This window comes from Oncorhynchus nerka, linkage group LG25 (genome assembly GCF_034236695.1).
Source record: "Oncorhynchus nerka isolate Pitt River linkage group LG25, Oner_Uvic_2.0, whole genome shotgun sequence".
Lineage (NCBI taxonomy): Eukaryota > Metazoa > Chordata > Actinopteri > Salmoniformes > Salmonidae > Oncorhynchus > Oncorhynchus nerka.
The window spans coordinates 15,881,661-15,900,664 of NC_088420.1; the positions used below are offsets into that span (position 1 = coordinate 15,881,661).

The window sequence follows — 19,004 nt, forward strand, 5'->3', positions numbered from 1 at the left end:
ACACATGTAATAAACAAACGTACAGTCAATAACACAATATAAAATATATATATACAGTGTGTGCAAATGGGGTAAGATTATCCTACTACAATGATACATTAATTAAATTTCTATTGAGCACTTGCATTGTAACAATCTCATAGCTTAACCTGTTCAGATGTTTCAGTTAAACTACTTTTAACGTTGAAAACAAGTCTTACTGGTACGAATTCACAAGGTTTTGGTTTTGGACTCAGACAGAGGTTTAAAAACGATGTCACGTGACCGAGTGGGCGCGTCGTCAACATGGCGTTTCCCGGAAGTCGGCTGTTCTCTTTACGGACCATGTCGTTGGGCATTTTGTTTTACTGTACGTATTGCCATTTCCAATTTGTTCTCGCAAATGATGTCGATAGTTGTGAAAGTCTACGCCTGGGACAATATCCTTTTATACGTGATTACTTGCAAATCACGAAAATATGACAGGGTTTTCATGCACGCTAGCTAGCTAATGTTACCTGGCTAACTGACGTTAGCATGCATTTATTTAGCTAGCTAGCAAACATAAGCCTGCATGTTGTGTACTTTTGGAAAATATAACTAATCCGATTTTGAAACAGATGAATAGTATAGCTATGTTTTCTCGTTTGTATTCACCAGTCATCTTCCATGTAACGTTAACTCTTGGCAAGAGTCTTGTTTTTTCATCAATATATGTTCTCGGGTCTTTATTGACCGCATGTTTCATTATGTGTAAGATAGATAACTAACGCCACTCTTCTGTCAACCATTATTCATTGGTATGCATTTTTGTAATATCATGTGGATATGTTCCCTTGAGCGATGCTGATGACTGAATGGATGAATATACAGTACCAATCAAAAGTTTGGACATGCCTACCTTCCATTTTTTAGTTTTACTATTTGTTTTACATTGTAGAATAATAGTGAAGACAACTGTGAAATAACACATTTTAGATTTTAGATTATTCAAAGTAGCCACACTTTGCCTTGATGACAGCTTTGCACACTCTTGGCATTCTCTCAACCAGCTTCTTGAGGTAGTCAACTGGAATGCATTTCAATTAACATGTGTGCCTTGTTAAAAGTTAATTTCCTTCTTAATGTGTTTGAGCCAATCAGTTGTGTTGTGACAAGGTTTACAGAAGATAGCCCTATTTGGTAGAAAATAAAGTCCATATTATGGCAAGAACAGTTCAAATAAGCAGAGAAACAACAGTCCATTGTTACTTGATGAAATAAGGTCAGTCATTCTGGAAAATTTCAGGAACTTTGAAAGTTTCATCAAGTGCAGTCGCAAAAACCATCAAGCGCTATGATGAAACTGTCTCATGAGGACCTCCACAGGAAAGGAAGAGGATCAGTTCATTAGAGCCTCAGAAATTGCAGCCCAAATAAATACTTCAGAGTTCAACTAACAGACAAATCTCAACATCAACTTTTCAGAGGAGACTGTGTGAATCAGGCCTTCATGGTCGAATTGCTGCAAAGAAACCCCTACTAAAGGCCACCCATAAGAAGAGGAGACTTGCTTGGGCCAAGAAACACGAGCAATGGACATTAGACCAGTGGAAATATGTCTTCTGGTCTGATTATTTTTTTGGTTGCAACAGCCATGTATTTGTGAGACGCAGAGCAGGTGAACGGATTATCTCCATGTGTGGTTCCCACGTGAAGAATGGAGGAGGTGGTTTGGGGGTGCGTTGCTGGTGAGACTGTCAGTGATTTATTTAGAATTCAAGGCACACTTAACCAGCCACAGCATACTGCAGCGATACGCCATCCCATCTGTTTTGCGCTTAGTGGGACTATCATAATTTTTTCAACAGGACAATGACCCAACACATATCCAGGCTGTGCAAGGATCATTTTTCCAAGAAGGTGAGTGATGGAGGGCTCCCGAGTGGCGCAGCGGTCTAAGGCACTGCATCTCAGTGCTAAAGGCGCTACTACAGACCCTGGTTCGATTCACAACCAGCCGTGATTGGGAGTCCAATAGGGCGGCGCATAATTGGCCCAGTGTCGTCCGGGATAAGCCGTCATTGTAAATAAGAATTTGTTCTTAACTGACTTGCATAGTGAAATAAAGGTTAAATAAGGGCTATATGACCAAGAAGGAGAGTGATGGTGCTGCATCAGATGACCTGGCCTCCACAATCCCCTGACCTCAACCCAATTGAGATGGTTTGGGATGAGTTGGACCACAGAGTGAAGGAAAAGCAGCCAACAAGTGCTCAGCATATGTGGGAACTCCTTCAAGACTGTTGGAAAAGCATTCCAGATGAAGCTGGTTGAGAGAATGCAAAGCTGTCAAGACAAATGGTAGCTACTTTGAAGAATCTAAAATATATTTTGATTTGTTTAACACTCAGTAGGTGTGTCCAAACATTATTTACTATGCTGTGGATGACAGTTTGTTGTTGCCTTAATACTGTTCAAGTATATTTGTAAAGAACCAAGGATAGATGATGCCACTCAAGAACCTGAGAATTGCAAGGACATGATTGCTTGGGGTAAGTGGTTCTGGTTGTGTGATGTATAATATACTTTAGAAACATTTTGTAATGTGTAATATGTAATGTGTTGGTTTCATGAGCTTAAATAAAATATCCCAGAAATGTTCCAAATGCACAAAAGACGTATTTCTCTCAAATGTTGGCAACAATTTTTTTTACATCCCTGTTAGTGAGCATTTCTCCTTTGTCAAGATAATCCATCCAACTGATAGGTGTGGCATATCAAGAAACTGATTAAACAGCATGATCATTACACAGATGCACCTTGTGCTGGGAACAATAAAAGGCCATTCTAAAATGTGCAGTTTTGGAACACAATACAATGCCACAGATGTATCAAGTTTTGAGGGAGCGTCCAATTGGCATGCTGACTGTAGGAATGTCCACCAGAGCTGTTGCCAGAGAATGTAATGTTAATTTCTCAACCATAAGTAGTGTTTTAGAGAATTTGGCAGTATGTCCAATTGGCCTGACAACTGTAGAACACATGTAACCAAGCCAGCCCAGGACCCTCACATCCACTTTCTTCACCTGTGGGATGAGACCAACCACCTGGACAGGTGATGAAACTGTGTTTGCACAACTGAAGAATTTCTGCGCAAACTGTCAGAAACCGTCTCTGGGAAGCTCATCTTCGTGCTCGTTGTCCTCACCAGTGTCTTGACCTGACTGCAGTTTGGCATCATAACAGACTGCTCACCTTCAATGGTCACTGGCACACTGGAGAAGTGTGCTGTTCATGGATAAATCCCGGTTTCGACTGTCCCGGGCAGGTGACAGACAGCATCGTGTGGTCGAGCGGTTTGCTGATGTCAACTTTGTGACCATGGTGGTCAGATAAATGTATGGACAGGCATAAGCTACAGACAACAAACACAATTGCATTTTATCAATGGCAATTTGAATGCACAGAGATACTGTGAAGAGATCCTGAGGCCCATTGTCGTGCCATTCATCGACCACCATCAGCTCATGTTGCAGCATGATAATGCACGGCCCAATGTCACAAGGATCTGTACACAATTCCTGGAATCTGAAAATGTCCCAGTTCTTCCATTGCCTGCATATTTTTATTTTATATATTTAACCTTTATTTAACTAGGCAAGTCAGTTAAAGAACAAATTCTTATTTACAATGACAGCGGAACAGTGGGTTAACTGCCGTGTTCAGGGGGAGAATGACAGATTTTTACCTTGTCAGCTTGGGGATTCGATCCAGCAACCTTTCTGTTATTGGCCCAACACACTAACCACTAGGCTACCTGTCGCCAGACATGTCACCCATTGAGCATTTTTGGGATGCTCTGGATCGACGTGTACGACAGCGTGTTCCAGTTCCCGTCAATATCCAGCAACTTCGCACAGCCATTGAAGAGGAGTGGGACAAAATTCCACTGGCCACAATCAACAGCCTGATCAACTCTATGTGATGGAGATGTGTGCATGACCACATGGGTGTCTCCTCAGATACTGACTGTTTTTCTGATCCACGCCCCTACTTTTTTTTTTGGTATCTGTGACCAACAGATGCATATCTGTATTCCCAGTCATGTGAAATCCATAGATTAGGGCCTAGTTAATGGATTTAAGTTGACTGGTTTCCTTATATGAACGGTAACTCAGTAAAATCTTTGAATTTGTTGCATGTTGTTTATTTTTGTTCATTGTAATAATAATATGCCGTTTAGCACCCACCATCTCAGATTGTTCTGAAATCGTTTCTGTAGATAGATAAGCATTCCTGAAACATCATTTTTTTTTTAAAGATTTGTATGATTCATTTAGTATTCAATAAATATAGTATCTTATGTTTTTCTAAGAATTAGTAAGACATGAGGATTCCAAAGACATTTTTAGAAGCCACCCACGGACCCCCCCCCCCCACGCCAATCCCACCCCAAGAACGAGTATATAGCATCAGTTCCAATTCCCCCACCCCAATGTTAAAAGGGATAGTTAACCCAAATGACAAAGTTCCACTGGTTTCCTTACCTTGTCCATAGACTGCTCACAGGGTATGGCAGCAACCTATGCTTTGGTTTTGTTTACTTGGCCACTGTTTCAAATGGTAACTTTTTAGCATTTTGTGGCACCAATCCAATGCAAGTCAATGTTATCTATATTAGCATTTTCTCGCTTCCTATCCATCTATAAGTAACATCCATTGAGTTACGCAATACATTTCTAGATACTTTAGGATGATTTGAACATGACATGTGACAATGCTAATGGAGATACCATTGACTTGCATTGGGTTTGTGCCACAAATTCTAAAAAGTTAGCATTTCAAACAGTGGCCAACAAAACCAAAGCATATGTTTCTGCCATACCTTGTCAACAGACTGCTTACAGTGTAAGAAACAATGTAATTTAGTCATTTGGGTGAACTATCCATTTAACATTGAGGGTGGGGGTTTGGGGTCTTGAAACTTTAACTTAATAGTCGGAACAGCACCGTCTAGTGGTCAGAATCCGGTAATATCCGGATGTAAGATGGGACATTAACCTAACAACTTAAATGACACATTTCTCAGAACAAACATCACCAAATTCCCTGGTAATACATTGAATAGTATGAAGAAACAACACTTAGAGCCGCAGCTCCATACTACTGGTCAGACACAGAACTGATACTATATACCAATTGTTGGGGTGGGATTGGCGTGGGGAGTCCGTGGGTGGCTGTTGACCAATGTCTAACTCATTGTCAGAACAAAGTTAGGTCCAAAATTGGATGTTAGGTACTATATTTATTGAGTATTATATGAATCCTAAAAAGAGAAATGGCCAATTTGGATGCAATCAATGAACTTAATGATTGCTAATCATATCTGTTTCTAACATCAATTATTTTAGAACCATCTTAGATGATGGGTGGTGAAATCCTCTTTTGTGCTTTTTGAGTTTGTACGACCATTAGTCTTTCATGCACACATTTTACGTACGGAAGGTCCCAGGAATAGAACCCACTATCCTGGTGCGGCAAGCGTCATGGTCTACCAACTGAGCTACAGAGGACCACCATAATGATTGGTTCTAATAGTTTCTCCATCTATAAGGACTTTGGTAATTAGAATGTATTTGACACAGTATATGCATGGAGGTACCACGTAGCTTAACTCAAATTGAAAGACTAATTTGCAGGGACAAGAAATTATAAGCCCTGATAGGTCATTTAGGTCCTGGTTCTTAACTGTCATAATATTTTGTAAGACTTTTATCAATGTGTATTTCCATTAGAATCTACACAAATTGAAACCCACATAACTGCTGTTCTGTGTCGCTTTGTCCTAAACCATCTGTTGTGGTTTTCAGTGGAATGCCTACCTTCTCCAAATGTCAGCTGCCGCTTGTCCAATGGGACGGAGTTTCGATTCAGTGGAGAGGAAGTGGGCTTTAACAAAAGCCTCCCTTGCAGGAATGTGTATGTACAGTACCAGACACTGTGGAAGTGTTGCACGTGTACACCCAGTATGCCAAACATTAGGAACAATTTCCTAATATTGACTTCCACCCCCTTTGCCCTTAGAACAGCCTTAATTTGTCGGGGTATGGACTCTACAAGGTGTCGAAAGCGTTCCACAGGGATGCTGGCCCATGTTGACTCCAATGCTTCCCACAGTTGTCTAGTTGGCTGGATGTCCTTTGGGTGGCGGACCATTCTTGATACACACAGGAAACTGTTGAGCGTGAAAAACCCAGTAACGTTGCAGTTCTTGACACAAACCAGTACGCCTTGCACCTACTACAATACCCCGTTCAAAGGCCCCTACTACCATACCCCGTTCAAAGGCCCCTACTACCATACCCCGTTCAAAGGCCCCTACTACCATACCCCGTTCAAAGGCCCCATACTACCATACCCCGTTCAAAGGCCCCATACTACCATACCCCGTTCAAAGGCCCCATACTACCATACCCCGTTCAAAGGCCCCTACTACCACACCCCGTTCAAAGGCCCCTACTACCACACCCCGTTCAAAGGCCCCTACTACCACACCCCGTTCAAAGGCCCCTACTACCACACCCCGTTCAAAGGCCCCTACTACCACACCCCGTTCAAAGGCCCCTACTACCATACCCCGTTCAAAGGCCCCTACTACCATACCCCGTTCAAAGGCACTTACATCTTTTGTCTTGACCTTTCACCCTCTGACTGGCTCACACACAATCCATGTCTCCAATTGTTTAAATGCTTAAAAATCTGTCTTTAAGCCGTCTCCTCCCCTTCATCTACACTGATTTGAAGTGAATTTAACACGCAACATCAATAAGGGGTCATAGCTTTCACCTGGTCAGGTGTTCTTAATGTTTTGTATAGGCTGTGTCAGGGCTGTATTCATTAGGGCAGACCATAGCAAAACGTTTTAGCTATGATGACCCTGAACATGTTTTATTTTCAATTGATATTGATTAGGCTAAATCTTATACCATCATATGTGATGTTTTTGTACAAATGTGAAACATTATTGAACTGTTTTGAGCTAACATGTTATTTCCTTACAGGAGCGGTTACTCCTACAAAGTAGCGGTGGCCCTGTCGCTCTTCCTGGGATGGTTAGGAGCAGATCGCTTCTACTTGGGATACCCAGCTTTAGGTACAGTCTGACTGTTGTTATTGCTGTTCAATAACTGACATGGGGGTGCAATGGATGAATTTATATTATATTTATATGTAGATTCATTTTCAAATCTGCTGCTAACAAACCGGTCTAAATACAATGAAAGATTTTCTTTGTAATTGCTTTTGTAAAAAAAGGAAGAACACATGTCTAAATGCATGACTAGCTACCCATTCATTTATTGGATTTATTGATATTAGAGAGTTTGAAAAGATCTGCTGGTTTTGGACAGAAACGCAACTTGCATGTTTGTGGATTAGTATAAAGTAGACCATTTATCAAAGTTGAGCATTAATCAATGAAGCAGGTTTATAAGAAACAGAGGGTCACTACTTCCTGTGAGGACCTGAAAGAAACCACTATTACATGACATTATAAAACAGTGGTAAACCCAGACACTGGAGTGAAACACTGCTGTTTCTTCCCTTTCCTTAATTCTTGTTCTTAATTAGGCACCTGCAAGATTACACAGTGGCTGGTGGCTGAAAGCCCTGCCTTCTTTTCTTTTGGGGAGGGGGGTTAGTTTTTCCAACTAGCATGGAGTACTTTGGCATCGCAGAGCCACACTGAGGACGGGCATGAGCCGGCTTTAGAGGCTGCACTGAGCAACACCTGGCCTGGTTTGGCACGGTTGGCTTGGCTTGGCTTGGGCATCACCATGGAACGGTGGGTTATTAAGTGGGCTTCTGCTTTGTAGAGTAGCCACCCGACTGGCATTGTTTTTAAAAACGTCCACCCTGGAATCAACAAAGCTACCCCTGTTACCTCCCAATGGAGCAATTTACAATAGTGTTAACAATTATTTGGAGTTGGTGTTTCCATAATTTGCCTGCAATTCAGATTCTCTGTGGTTTTTAGCTGTGTGTGTGTGTGTGTGTGTCAGTGAGCTAGTGAGTGCCAGTAGTCATTTCCCAGTGATGCAGTGAGTACTCCCCGACATGCAGTAGTGTCATCTCCGGGTCTACCTTACAGTTATGTTACATAGTTGTGTCAGTGACCGTGTGAATGTTAACAGGATGATGTGTTAAGTTGAATGACCTGCTCGCCGTGCTCTGTGTTTTCATACATCCAATTCACACCCTCAGCTGCTCACAGCGGCTCAGTTGCACACATTCATGTTTACTCTTCTCTGCTCCTCTCAACGATAAAGACCTGTTATTCCCAATCCTCAAAGTTGTTTTGGACACAAAGTTGACTTGGCACGATTTCCCTCTGAAAGCAAATCAGGCAGCAAACAACTAAACACCCAATACCCAGACACCCACATAGCCTCTCCACTCCGCCGCTCAGCAGTCAAAGAGTTCAATATCGTTCACCTTTGCCTCGCAAGTTAATTTCCCATTCAGCCACACATGGGCAAAGTTGGAACCGAACATGGGGAATAAACTGAAACCTTGCCCAGTCGCCTCACACAATAGCTAGCAAATTATGATTAATTTATGCCAACTTTAAAGAGGCATGGAGTACCCCATAAAGCTTTATACCAGGGCTCTCCAACCCTGTTCCTGGAGAGCTACGGTCCTATAGGTTTACACTCAACCAGTCTAGCGCATCGGATTCTAATAATTAGCAGATTCAGAAGGTGAATCCGGTTAGTTACAACTGCGGTTGGAGCGAAAACCTGCGGGAGGGTAGCTCTCCAGTAACACGGTTGGAGAGCCCCGGTGTAAACCTACGGGAGGGTAGCTCTCCAGTAACACGGTTGGAGAGCCCCGGTGTAAACCTACGGGAGGGTAGCTCTCCAGTAACACGGTTGGAGAGCCCCGGTGTAAACCTACGGGAGGGTAGCTCTCCAGTAACACGGTTGGAGAGCCCGGTGTAAACCACGGGAGGGTAGCTCTCCAGTAACACGGTTGGAGAGCCCCGGTGTAAACCAGGAGGGTAGCTCTCCAGTAACACGGTTGGAGAGCCCCGGTGTAAACCTACGGGAGGGTAGCTCTCCAGTAACACGGTTGGAGAGCCCTGGTGTAAACCTACGGGAGGGTAGCTCTCCAGTAACACGGTTGGAGAGCCCCGGTGTAAACCACGGGAGGGTAGCTCTCCAGTAACACGGTTGGAGAGCCCGGTGTAAACCTACGGGAGGTAGCTCTCCAGTAACACGGTTGGAGAGCCCCGGTGTAAACCTACGGGAGGGTAGCTCTCCAGTAACACGGTTGGAGAGCCCCGGTGTAAACCACGGGAGGGTAGCTCTCCAGTAACACGGTTGGAGAGCCCGGTGTAAACCTACGGGAGGGTAGCTCTCCAGTAACACGGTTGGAGAGCCCCGGTGTAAACCTACGGGAGGGTAGCTCTCCAGTAACACGGTTGGAGAGCCCCGGTGTAAACCTACGGGAGGGTAGCTCTCCAGTAACACGGTTGGAGAGCCCGGTGTAAACCTACGGGAGGGTAGCTCTCCAGTAACACGGTTGGAGAGCCCTGGTGTAAACCTACGGGAGGGTAGCTCTCCAGTAACACGGTTGGAGAGTGTAAACCTACGGGAGGGTAGCTCTCCAGTAACACGGTTGGAGAGCCCCGGTGTAAACCTACGGAGGGTAGCTCTCCAGTAACACGGTTGGAGAGCCCCGGTGTAAACCTACGGGAGGGTAGCTCTCCAGTAACACGGTTGGAGAGCCCTGGTGTAAACCTACGGGAGGGTAGCTCTCCAGTAACACGGTTGGAGAGCCCCGGTGTAAACCTACGGGAGGGTAGCTCTCCAGTAACACGGTTGGAGAGCCCCGGTGTAAACCTACGGGAGGGTAGCTCTCCAGTAACACGGTTGGAGAGCCCCGGTGTAAACCTACGGGAGGGTAGCTCTCCAGTAACACGGTTGGAGAGCCCTTGTGTAAACCTACGGGAGGGTAGCTCTCCAGTAACACGGTTGGAGAGCCCTGGTGTAAACCTACGGGAGGGTAGCTCTCCAGTAACACGGTTGGAGAGCCCTACAGGAGGGTAGCTCTCCAGTAACACGGTTGGAGAACCCTGGTGTAAACCTACGGGAGGGTAGCTCTCCAGTAACACGGTTGGAGAGCCCCGGTGTAAACCTACGGGAGGGTAGCTCTCCAGTAACACGGTTGGAGAGCCCTACAGGAGGGTAGCTCTCCAGTAACACGGTTGGAGAGCCCTACAGGAGGGTAGCTCTCCAGTAACACGGTTGGAGAGCCCTGGTGTAAACCTACGGGAGGGTAGCTCTCCAGTAACACGGTTGGAGAGCCCCGGTGTAAACCTACGGGAGGGTAGCTCTCCAGTAACACGGTTGGAGAGCCCCGGTGTAAACCTACGGGAGGGTAGCTCTCCAGTAACACGGTTGGAGAGCCCTACAGGAGGGTAGCTCTCCAGTAACACGGTTGGAGAACCCTGGTGTAAACCTACGGGAGGGTAGCTCTCCAGTAACACGGTTGGAGAGCCCCGGTGTAAACCTACGGGAGGGTAGCTCTCCAGTAACACGGTTGGAGAGCCCTGGTGTAAACCTACGGGAGGGTAGCTCTCCAGTAACACGGTTGGAGAGCCCTGGTGTAAACCTACAGGAGGGTAGCTCTCCAGTAACACGGTTGGAGAGCCCTGGTGTAAACCTACAGGAGGGTAGCTCTCCAGTAACACGGTTGGAGAGCCCTGGTGTAAACCTACAGGAGGGTAGCTCTCCAGTAACACGGTTGGAGAGCCCTGGTGTAAACCTACGTGTTATTTCTTACATTAGTACCCCAGGTCATCTTAGGTTTCATTACATACAGTCGAGAAGAACTACTGAATATAAGATCAGCGTCAACTCACCATCAGTACGACCAAGAATATGTTTTTCGCGACGCGGATCCTGTGTTCTGCCTTTCAAACAGGACAACGGAATGGATCCCATGCAGCGACCCAAAAAAACAACTCCGAAAAAGAGTGAAACGAGGCGGTCTTCTGGTCAGACTCCGGAGACGGGCACATCGTGCACCACTCCCTAGCATTCTTCTCGCCAATGTCCAGTCTCTTGACAACAAGGTTGATGAAATCCGAGCAAGGGTAGCATTCCAGAGGGACATCAGAGACTGTAACGTTCTTTGCTTCACGGAAACATGGCTCACTGGAGAGACGCTATCGGAGGCGGTGCAGCCAGCGGGTTTCTCCACGCATCGCGCCGACAGAAACAAACATCTTTCTGGTAAGAAGAGGGGCGGGGGCGTATGCCTTATGGCTAACGAGACATGGTGTGATGAAAGAAACATACAGGAATTCAAATCCTTCTGTTCATCTGATTTAGAATTCCTCACAATCAAATGTCGACCGCATTATCTACCAAGAGAATTCTCTTCGATTATAATCACAGCCGTATATATTCCCCCCCAAGCAGACACATCGATGGCTCTGAACTAACTTCATTTGACTCTTTGCAAACTGGAAACCATTTATCCGGAGGCTGCATTCATTGTAGCTGGGGATTTTAACAAGGCTAATCTGAAAACAAGACTCCCTAACTTTTATCAGCATATCGATTGCGCAACCAGGGGTGGGAAAACCTTGGATCATTGTTACTCTAACTTCCGCGACGCATATAAGGCCCTGCCCCGCCCCCCTTTCGGAAAAGCTGACCATGACTCCATTTTGTTGATCCCTGCCTACAGACAGAAACTAAAACAAGAGGCTCCCACGCTGAGGTCTGTCCAACGCTGGTCCGACCAAGCTGACTCCACACTCCAAGACTGCTTCCATCACGTGGACTGGGATATGTTTCGTATTGCGTCAGATAACAATATTGACGAATACGCTGATTCGGTGTGCGAGTTCATTAGAACGTGCGTTGAAGATGTCGTTCCCATAGCAACGATTAAAACATTCCCTAACCAGAAACCGTGGATTGATTGCAGCATTCGCGTGAAACTGAAAGCGCGAACCACTGCTTTTAATCAGGGCAAGGTGACTGGTAACATGACCGAATACAAACAGTGCAGCTATTCCCTCCGCAAGGCTATCAAACAAGCTAAGCGTCAGTACAGAGACAAAGTAGAATCTCAATTCAACGGCTCAGACACAAGAGGCATGTGGCAGGGTCTACAGTCAATCACGGACTACAAGAAGAAATCCAGCCCAGTCACGGACCAGGATGTCTTGCTCTCAGGCAGACTAAATAACTTTTTTGCCCGCTTTGAGGACAATGCAGTGCCACTGACACAGCCTGCAACGAAAACATGCGGTCTCTCCTTCACTGCAGCCGAGGTGAGTAATACATTTAAACGTGTTAACCCTCGCAAGGCTGCAGGCCCAGACGGCATCCCCAGCCGCGCCCTCAGAGCATGTGCAGAGCAGCTGGCCGGTGTGTTTACGGACATATTCAATCAATCCCTATACCAGTCTGCTGTTCCCACATGCTTCAAGAGGGCCACCATTGTTCCTGTTCCCAAGAAAGCTAAGGTAACTGAGCTAAACGACTACCGCCCCGTAGCACTCACCTCCGTCATCATGAAGTGCTTTGAGAGACTAGTCAAGGACCATATCACCTCCACCCTACCTGACACCCTAGACCCACTCCAATTTGCTTACCGCCCAAATAGGTCCACAGACGATGCAATCTCAACCACACTGCACACTGCCCTAACCCATCTGGACACGAGGAATACTTATGTGAGAATGCTGTTCATCGACTACAGCTCGGCATTCAACACCATAGTACCCTCCAAGCTCGTCATCAAGCTCGAGACCCTGGGTCTCGACCCCGCCCTGTGCAACTGGGTACTGGACTTCCTGACGGGCCGCCCCCAGGTGGTGAGGGTAGGCAACAACATCTCCTCCCCGCTGATCCTCAACACTGGGGCCCCACAAGGATGCGTTCTGAGCCCTCTCCTGTACTCCCTGTTCACCCACGACTGCGTGGCCACGCACGCCTCCAACTCAATCATCAAGTTTGTGGACGACACAACAGTGGTAGGCTTGATTACCAACAACGACGAGACGGCCTACAGGGAGGAGGTGAGGGCCCTCGGAGTGTGGTGTCAGGAAAATAACCTCACACTCAACGTCAACAAAACTAAGGAGATGATTGTGGACTTCAGGAAACAGCAGAGGGAACACCCCCATATCCACATCGATGGAACAGTAGTGGAGAGGGTAGCAAGTTTTAAGTTCCTCAGCATACACATCACAGATAAACTGAATTGGTCCACTCACACAGACAGCTTCGTGAAGAAGGCGCAGCAGCGCCTCTTCAACCTCAGGAGGCTGAAGAAATTTGGCTTGTCACCAAAAGCACTCACAAACTTCTACAGATGCACAATCGAGAGCATCCTGGCGGGCTGTATCACCGCCTGGTACTGCAACTGCTCCGCCCTCAACCGTAAGGCTCTCCAGAGGGTAGTGAGGTCTGCACAACGCATCACCGGGGGCAAACTACCTGCCCTCCAGGACACCTACACCACCCGATGTTACAGGAAGGCCATAAAGATCATCAAGGACATCAACCACCCGAGCCACTGCCTGTTCACCCCGCTATCATCCAGAAGGCGAGGTCAGTACAGGTGCATCAAAGCTGGGACCGAGAGACTGAAAAACAGCTTCTATCTCAAGGCCATCAGACTGTTAAACAGCCACCACTAACATTGAGTGGCTGCTGCCAACACACTGACACTGACTCAACTCCAGCCACTTTAATAATGGGAATTGATGGGAAATGATGTAAATATATCACTAGCCTCTTTAAACAATGCTACCTTATATAATGTTACTTACCCTACATTATTCATCTCATATGTATACGTATATACTGTACTCTATATCATCTACTGCATCCTTATGTAATACATGTATCACTAGCCACTTTAACTATGCCACTTTGTTAGAGCCGATTTGGACATATTTGTATAAAAGACCGAACATATGGAGCTCCTGTATATTTGTGTAAATATATTAAATAATAATGTAAATGATGAAATATTAGGTACGTACCTTTATGATTTATATTTACCTGATTGAGATATATTCATTTGTTGTTAGTGTAACTTAGTTTTTGGCCCCCCCTCTTGCCTATTCATTGTATTGTGGTAAGTGTGTTAGGATAAAGGCAGGAAGTTGGGCCTTCGGGAGGGGAAGAGTCCTTGCTAGATGTGGGAGCGGTATAGTTTTTTGACCATACAGACATATAGACAGACATACAGACATACAGACAGGTCATAATATGTATTTTCCATATAAAGTATTCTATGCTTCAAGTTGATTGAAGAATCATTTATTTGTTAGATATAAGAAGAATAAACATTTTTGTTGCACCATATCCCTGGATGTCATTGAATGTTTGGCCGTTTGGAAACCTTGACTGTGGACTGTATGCGTACCAAACAACCCGCTTCAGGCTTGGGCAGTGGCTATGGTAAAGACTAAAGGAAGCCACTACATTCAAGTCAAAAAACTCCGGGAAGGATTACTATCGGAAGGAAATCTCCGGTTCGGACACACGCTGGATATTGTTCTATTTGTAATTGCATTCGGATTGTAAGGACAGCTCGCTTGGAAGGATTTGAACTCCTAGAATTCGCCAGCCGTGAGTAACCACTGCGAATGAATGAGCTGCCCTGTTCAATGCGATCATTTGATCATGCATATTATGGAAGCGCAAATGTGCTTTTAATTGGAATGTTTGATAAACTTGGGAATGGAATTCAAAAGACCGCGCTGTGAAAACAATTAAGAAGTTTAAGTTTGGGAAACACTGAGATCCTACGCACAATGTAGCCTAATCTTATGTCTAATATTTGACCTAACGTGGAAATGCAATGCATCAACGCAACGAATGCAATCTAAGGATCTAAAGATACTGCGTGTTTAAACTTCATTAAAGGGACAACTTATAATGGGATGAAATGTTTAAAACGCATCTAAAATGCCGAACTTGCACATGTTCAATTCAAAATGGATCAGATATGCTGAAATGGAGGACTGTGTTTTAAAGCATTAAAGGAGGTTAAAGGGGCATTACATTTAACAATCAAAAACCAACAACTGTGTCATTGTAAATTGAGTGAACTAAAAGTGAATGATGGAGGATGAAATCCCAAATAAGACTCCACTGGAGAGGGCAGAGGAGCATCTAAATTCACTCTATGCAGCCCGGAGAGGCAAACTTGGAGTGTGTACACGCAAAATGAATGAAATAAAAGCCCTTCTTGTTGATGGAGGAAACATTGAAACTGTGGATGAGAGTCTTGAAGCATTTCATGCTGTTCTCAATGACTTTAAGAATGCTCATGATTCTGTGCTAGAGCTGGTCACAGAGGAGGAACACGAACAGGAGAGCATTAACTATTATCAACCAAGAATGAGAACTTATGAACATTTCCTGAAAGAGGTGGAAATATGGAAAAAAGCTGAAATCGAGCCACAAACGCTCATTGAACCACACGACAGCATTTCCAATGTGTCAAAAACATCAAGTAAAACGAAGTCTTCTAAAACTGCTTCCTCAGTGTCCTCTGCACGCCTAAAAGCTGAGGCAGAACGAGCAGCTCTACTAGCTCGCCAAGCATCATTACAGGACAAGCATGCATTGGAACTGGAGAAAGCTCAACTGGAACAACAGAAAGCTCAACTGGAACAACAGAAAGCTCAACTGAATGTTAGGATGGAAAAAATGGCACTGGAAACGGACATAGCAGCATATAATGCCAAACTGAAGGTTCTGGAGAGTGAGTCAACTTCTCAATCCCATTCTGTGGCAGCCCATTTTCTAAGCCAAGAAGATGGAATGAACTCTTATTATGAGAACCAGGAACCCAAGGTCTATAAGGAACCTGAACCATCACCTGTTGAGTTTGCTGCATTAGGTGCAGTTCCAAAGACCCCACAACAAAGAGTTTTACAACAACCGACCACAAAGCCATCAAAACCTATTCAGAAAACAGTCATAAACCACACCCTTCAGCAGCCAACATCAAGGTCTAGCAATCAACACAGAATCAACACTGCGGGTATCAGCCATAATACCAGCCATGATAACCTCTCTACTGTCATGCAAAGGCAGAATGAAATTGCTGACCTCCTTGTACTACAGCACAAACAGGCCACACTCCCTGTTAGGGAGATACCTATGTTTGACGGTGATCCTCTAAACTTTAGGCCATTTATGCGTGCATTTGAGCATGGAATAGAAGATAAAACAAGCAGTCACCAGGATAGGCTCTATTACCTGGAACAGTACACCTCTGGTCAGCCCAAGGATCTGGTCCGTAGTTGTCTGCATATGGAAGCCAGAAGAGGCTATACAGAGGCTAAGAGGTTGTTAAAGGAACACTTTGGCAATGAAATCAAAGTCACCACTGCTTACATGGAAAAAGCTTGGAACTGGATAAACATCAAACCGGATGATGGAAAGGGACTGGGTGGCTATGCACTCTATCTTAGAGGATGCTGTAACGCTATGCAAGACCTACAGAACATGGAAGAGCTTAATCTTCCCTCCAACATAAAGTTGATCATGTCAAAACTTCCCTACAAACTAAGGGGAAAATGGAGGTCTACGGCATGTGATATTTTAGAGAGAAGCCACCTGAGGGCCCAGTTCAGTGACCTTGTGACGTTCATGGAAAAACAGGCCAAAATACTGCAGGATCCGTTGTACGGAGATATCCAAGATCCCCTGTCCAACAAAAAGTTTTTTTAAAACCAAAACAGAAGCTGACTTTAAACAGCAGTTCAAATCCAAGAGTAGGGAAGCAGCTTTGCCACTGCAGTAGATGTAGTGGCAGATTGTAACTCGGAAAACCTCTAAAAGAACAAACATTCAAAATCAAGAAACCAGGCGCCTACCCTTCTGATGCTCCCAGTGTCTCATGTGTATTTTGCGCTGGTGAGCATTTCCTGGTCGACTGCCAACAGGTGAAGGCACAGCCACACGAAGCCAAGGTTGGGTTTCTGAGATCAAAAGCCCTTTGTTTTGGCTGTTTGATGAGAGGACACTTAAGCAAAGAATGTAAAAGAAGGATGACCTGTCAGAAATGTCAAAGAAGGCACCCCACTATCCTGCACATTGAAGGAAGAGAGAGATTTAGATCTCTGAAGGCAGATACGAGGGGTGTAGCAGTAAAGCGGGAGGAGACTGTCAGCAGTGCTCTTGTTTCCCTGGAAGCTGGTGAAGATACCGGGGCCGGTACAGATTGTGCACTTGCGATTGTGCCAGTACAAGTAAAGATGGCAAATGGAAGCAAGTCTACGTTAACCTATGCATTTCTCGATTCTGGTAGCTCCGCAACATTTTGTACGGAGAGACTCATGAGGCAGTTGCAAGCTAAAGGCAGCGAGACTGAAATTCTGCTACGCACAATGGGGCAGGAGAGTCCTACCAAGAGTTTTGAGATATCTGGATTAGAGATTGGCAATGTGGAAGGTGACACATTTCTTGCATTACCAAAGGTCTACACCCAAAATAAGATCCCAGTGACAAGAGAGAACATTCCCACTCAGAAAGATCTCAAAAGGTGGCCATACCTGAAAGAAGTTCAGTTGAAGGAAATTGACGCCGACGTCGAACTCCTGATTGGCGTAAATGCTCCAAAGGCAATGGAACCCTGGAAAATCATAAATAGTCAAGGCAACGGACCGTATGCAGTGAAAACCCTCTTTGGATGGGTGATGAACGGTCCTCTTAACAATTGTACCATGGCAGAAGAATCTGGGCATCCTACAGTGATGGCCAATCGTATCTCAATTGCCGACCTGGGGGTTCTTCTTGTAAATCAGTACAACCATGACTTCCCTGAGAGAGGGTATGAAGAGAAAAGTGAGATGTCAGCTGAGGATCGTAGGTTTATGGAGATCGTATCAAGCTCCATAACCCTCAAAGACCATCACTACTACTTACCGTTGCCCTTTCGCAAAACAGATGTAGTCCTGCCAAACAATCGTGACATGGCAAAGCAGCGGGCTCTAAATATTATCAGGAAGTTCAAGAAGGACAAAGGTTACGCTGCAGAGTACAAAGGCTTCATGGAAGAGATGATAACAAAAGGTTACGCCGAGAAGGTACCACAAGAACAGCTCCTCAGAGAGAAAGGCAAGGTATGGTACATACCACACCATGGCGTTCACCATAAGCGCAAAGGAACGATACGAGTAGTGTTTGACTGTTCATCATCCTATAAAGGTATATCTCTTAACAGTGAACTCCTTCAAGGCCCTGACCTGGCAAACACGCTTATAGGAGTCTTGCTAAGATTTCGGCAAGAGCACATTGCCATGATGGCAGACATCGAAGGAATGTTCCATCAAGTACGTGTCCATGAAGATTACTTAGACTTCCTGCGATTCCTATGGTGGCCGGAGGGTGATACTAACAAAAGATTGGAGGAGTACAGAATGACGGTACATCTTTTCGGTGCTATATCCTCTCCAAGTTGTGCAAACTTTGCACTGCGAAAGACTGCAGAAGACAACTGTGAGAGGTACGATGAAGAGGTAATTCAAACAGTCAAGTCCAACTTCTATGTTGATGACTGCCTCAAGTCAGTGGCCACAGAAGAACAAGCCATAGCTCTCACGAAAACCTCAGGGATGTGTGCTCTCAGGGTGGGTTCAAATTGACCAAGTGGGTCAGCAACAGCCGCACTGTGCTGGCTTCTATCCCTGATGAACACAAAGCCAAGCAGATAAAAGAACTGGACCTGGACAGAGAAAAGCTGCCTGTTGAAAGAGCACTTGGAATCCGATGGAACATTGAAAGTGATGCATTTACCTTCCGAGTCACTGTCAAGAACAGACCCCTTACAAGAAGAGGTATTCTCTCAACTGTCAGCTCTATTTATGATCCATTAGGTTTCCTCGCCCCATTTGTATTAAAGGCAAAGCAAATTCTTCAAGTGCTCTGCAAGCTAAAGTGTGGATGGGACGAAGTCATCCCTGAAGAACACTCTATTTCATGGCAGAGATGGCT

The 19,004-nt window shown here is 45.1% G+C and overlaps 1 protein-coding gene across 1 annotated transcript in view; it reads left to right on the forward strand.

The window, feature by feature from the left end:
* Window positions 1-265: 265 nt before the first annotated feature.
* LOC115122793 (TM2 domain-containing protein 1-like) overlaps window positions 266-19,004 on the forward strand; it is a 30,349-nt gene continuing 11,610 nt past the window's right edge. The window contains exons 1-4 of the mRNA XM_065009607.1: window positions 266-424; window positions 2,445-2,513; window positions 5,832-5,940; window positions 7,023-7,114. Of these exons, the coding sequence (XP_064865679.1) occupies window positions 286-424; window positions 2,445-2,513; window positions 5,832-5,940; window positions 7,023-7,114 (409 nt within the window). The 5' untranslated portion in view covers window positions 266-285. The remainder of the gene's footprint in view (window positions 425-2,444; window positions 2,514-5,831; window positions 5,941-7,022; window positions 7,115-19,004) is intronic.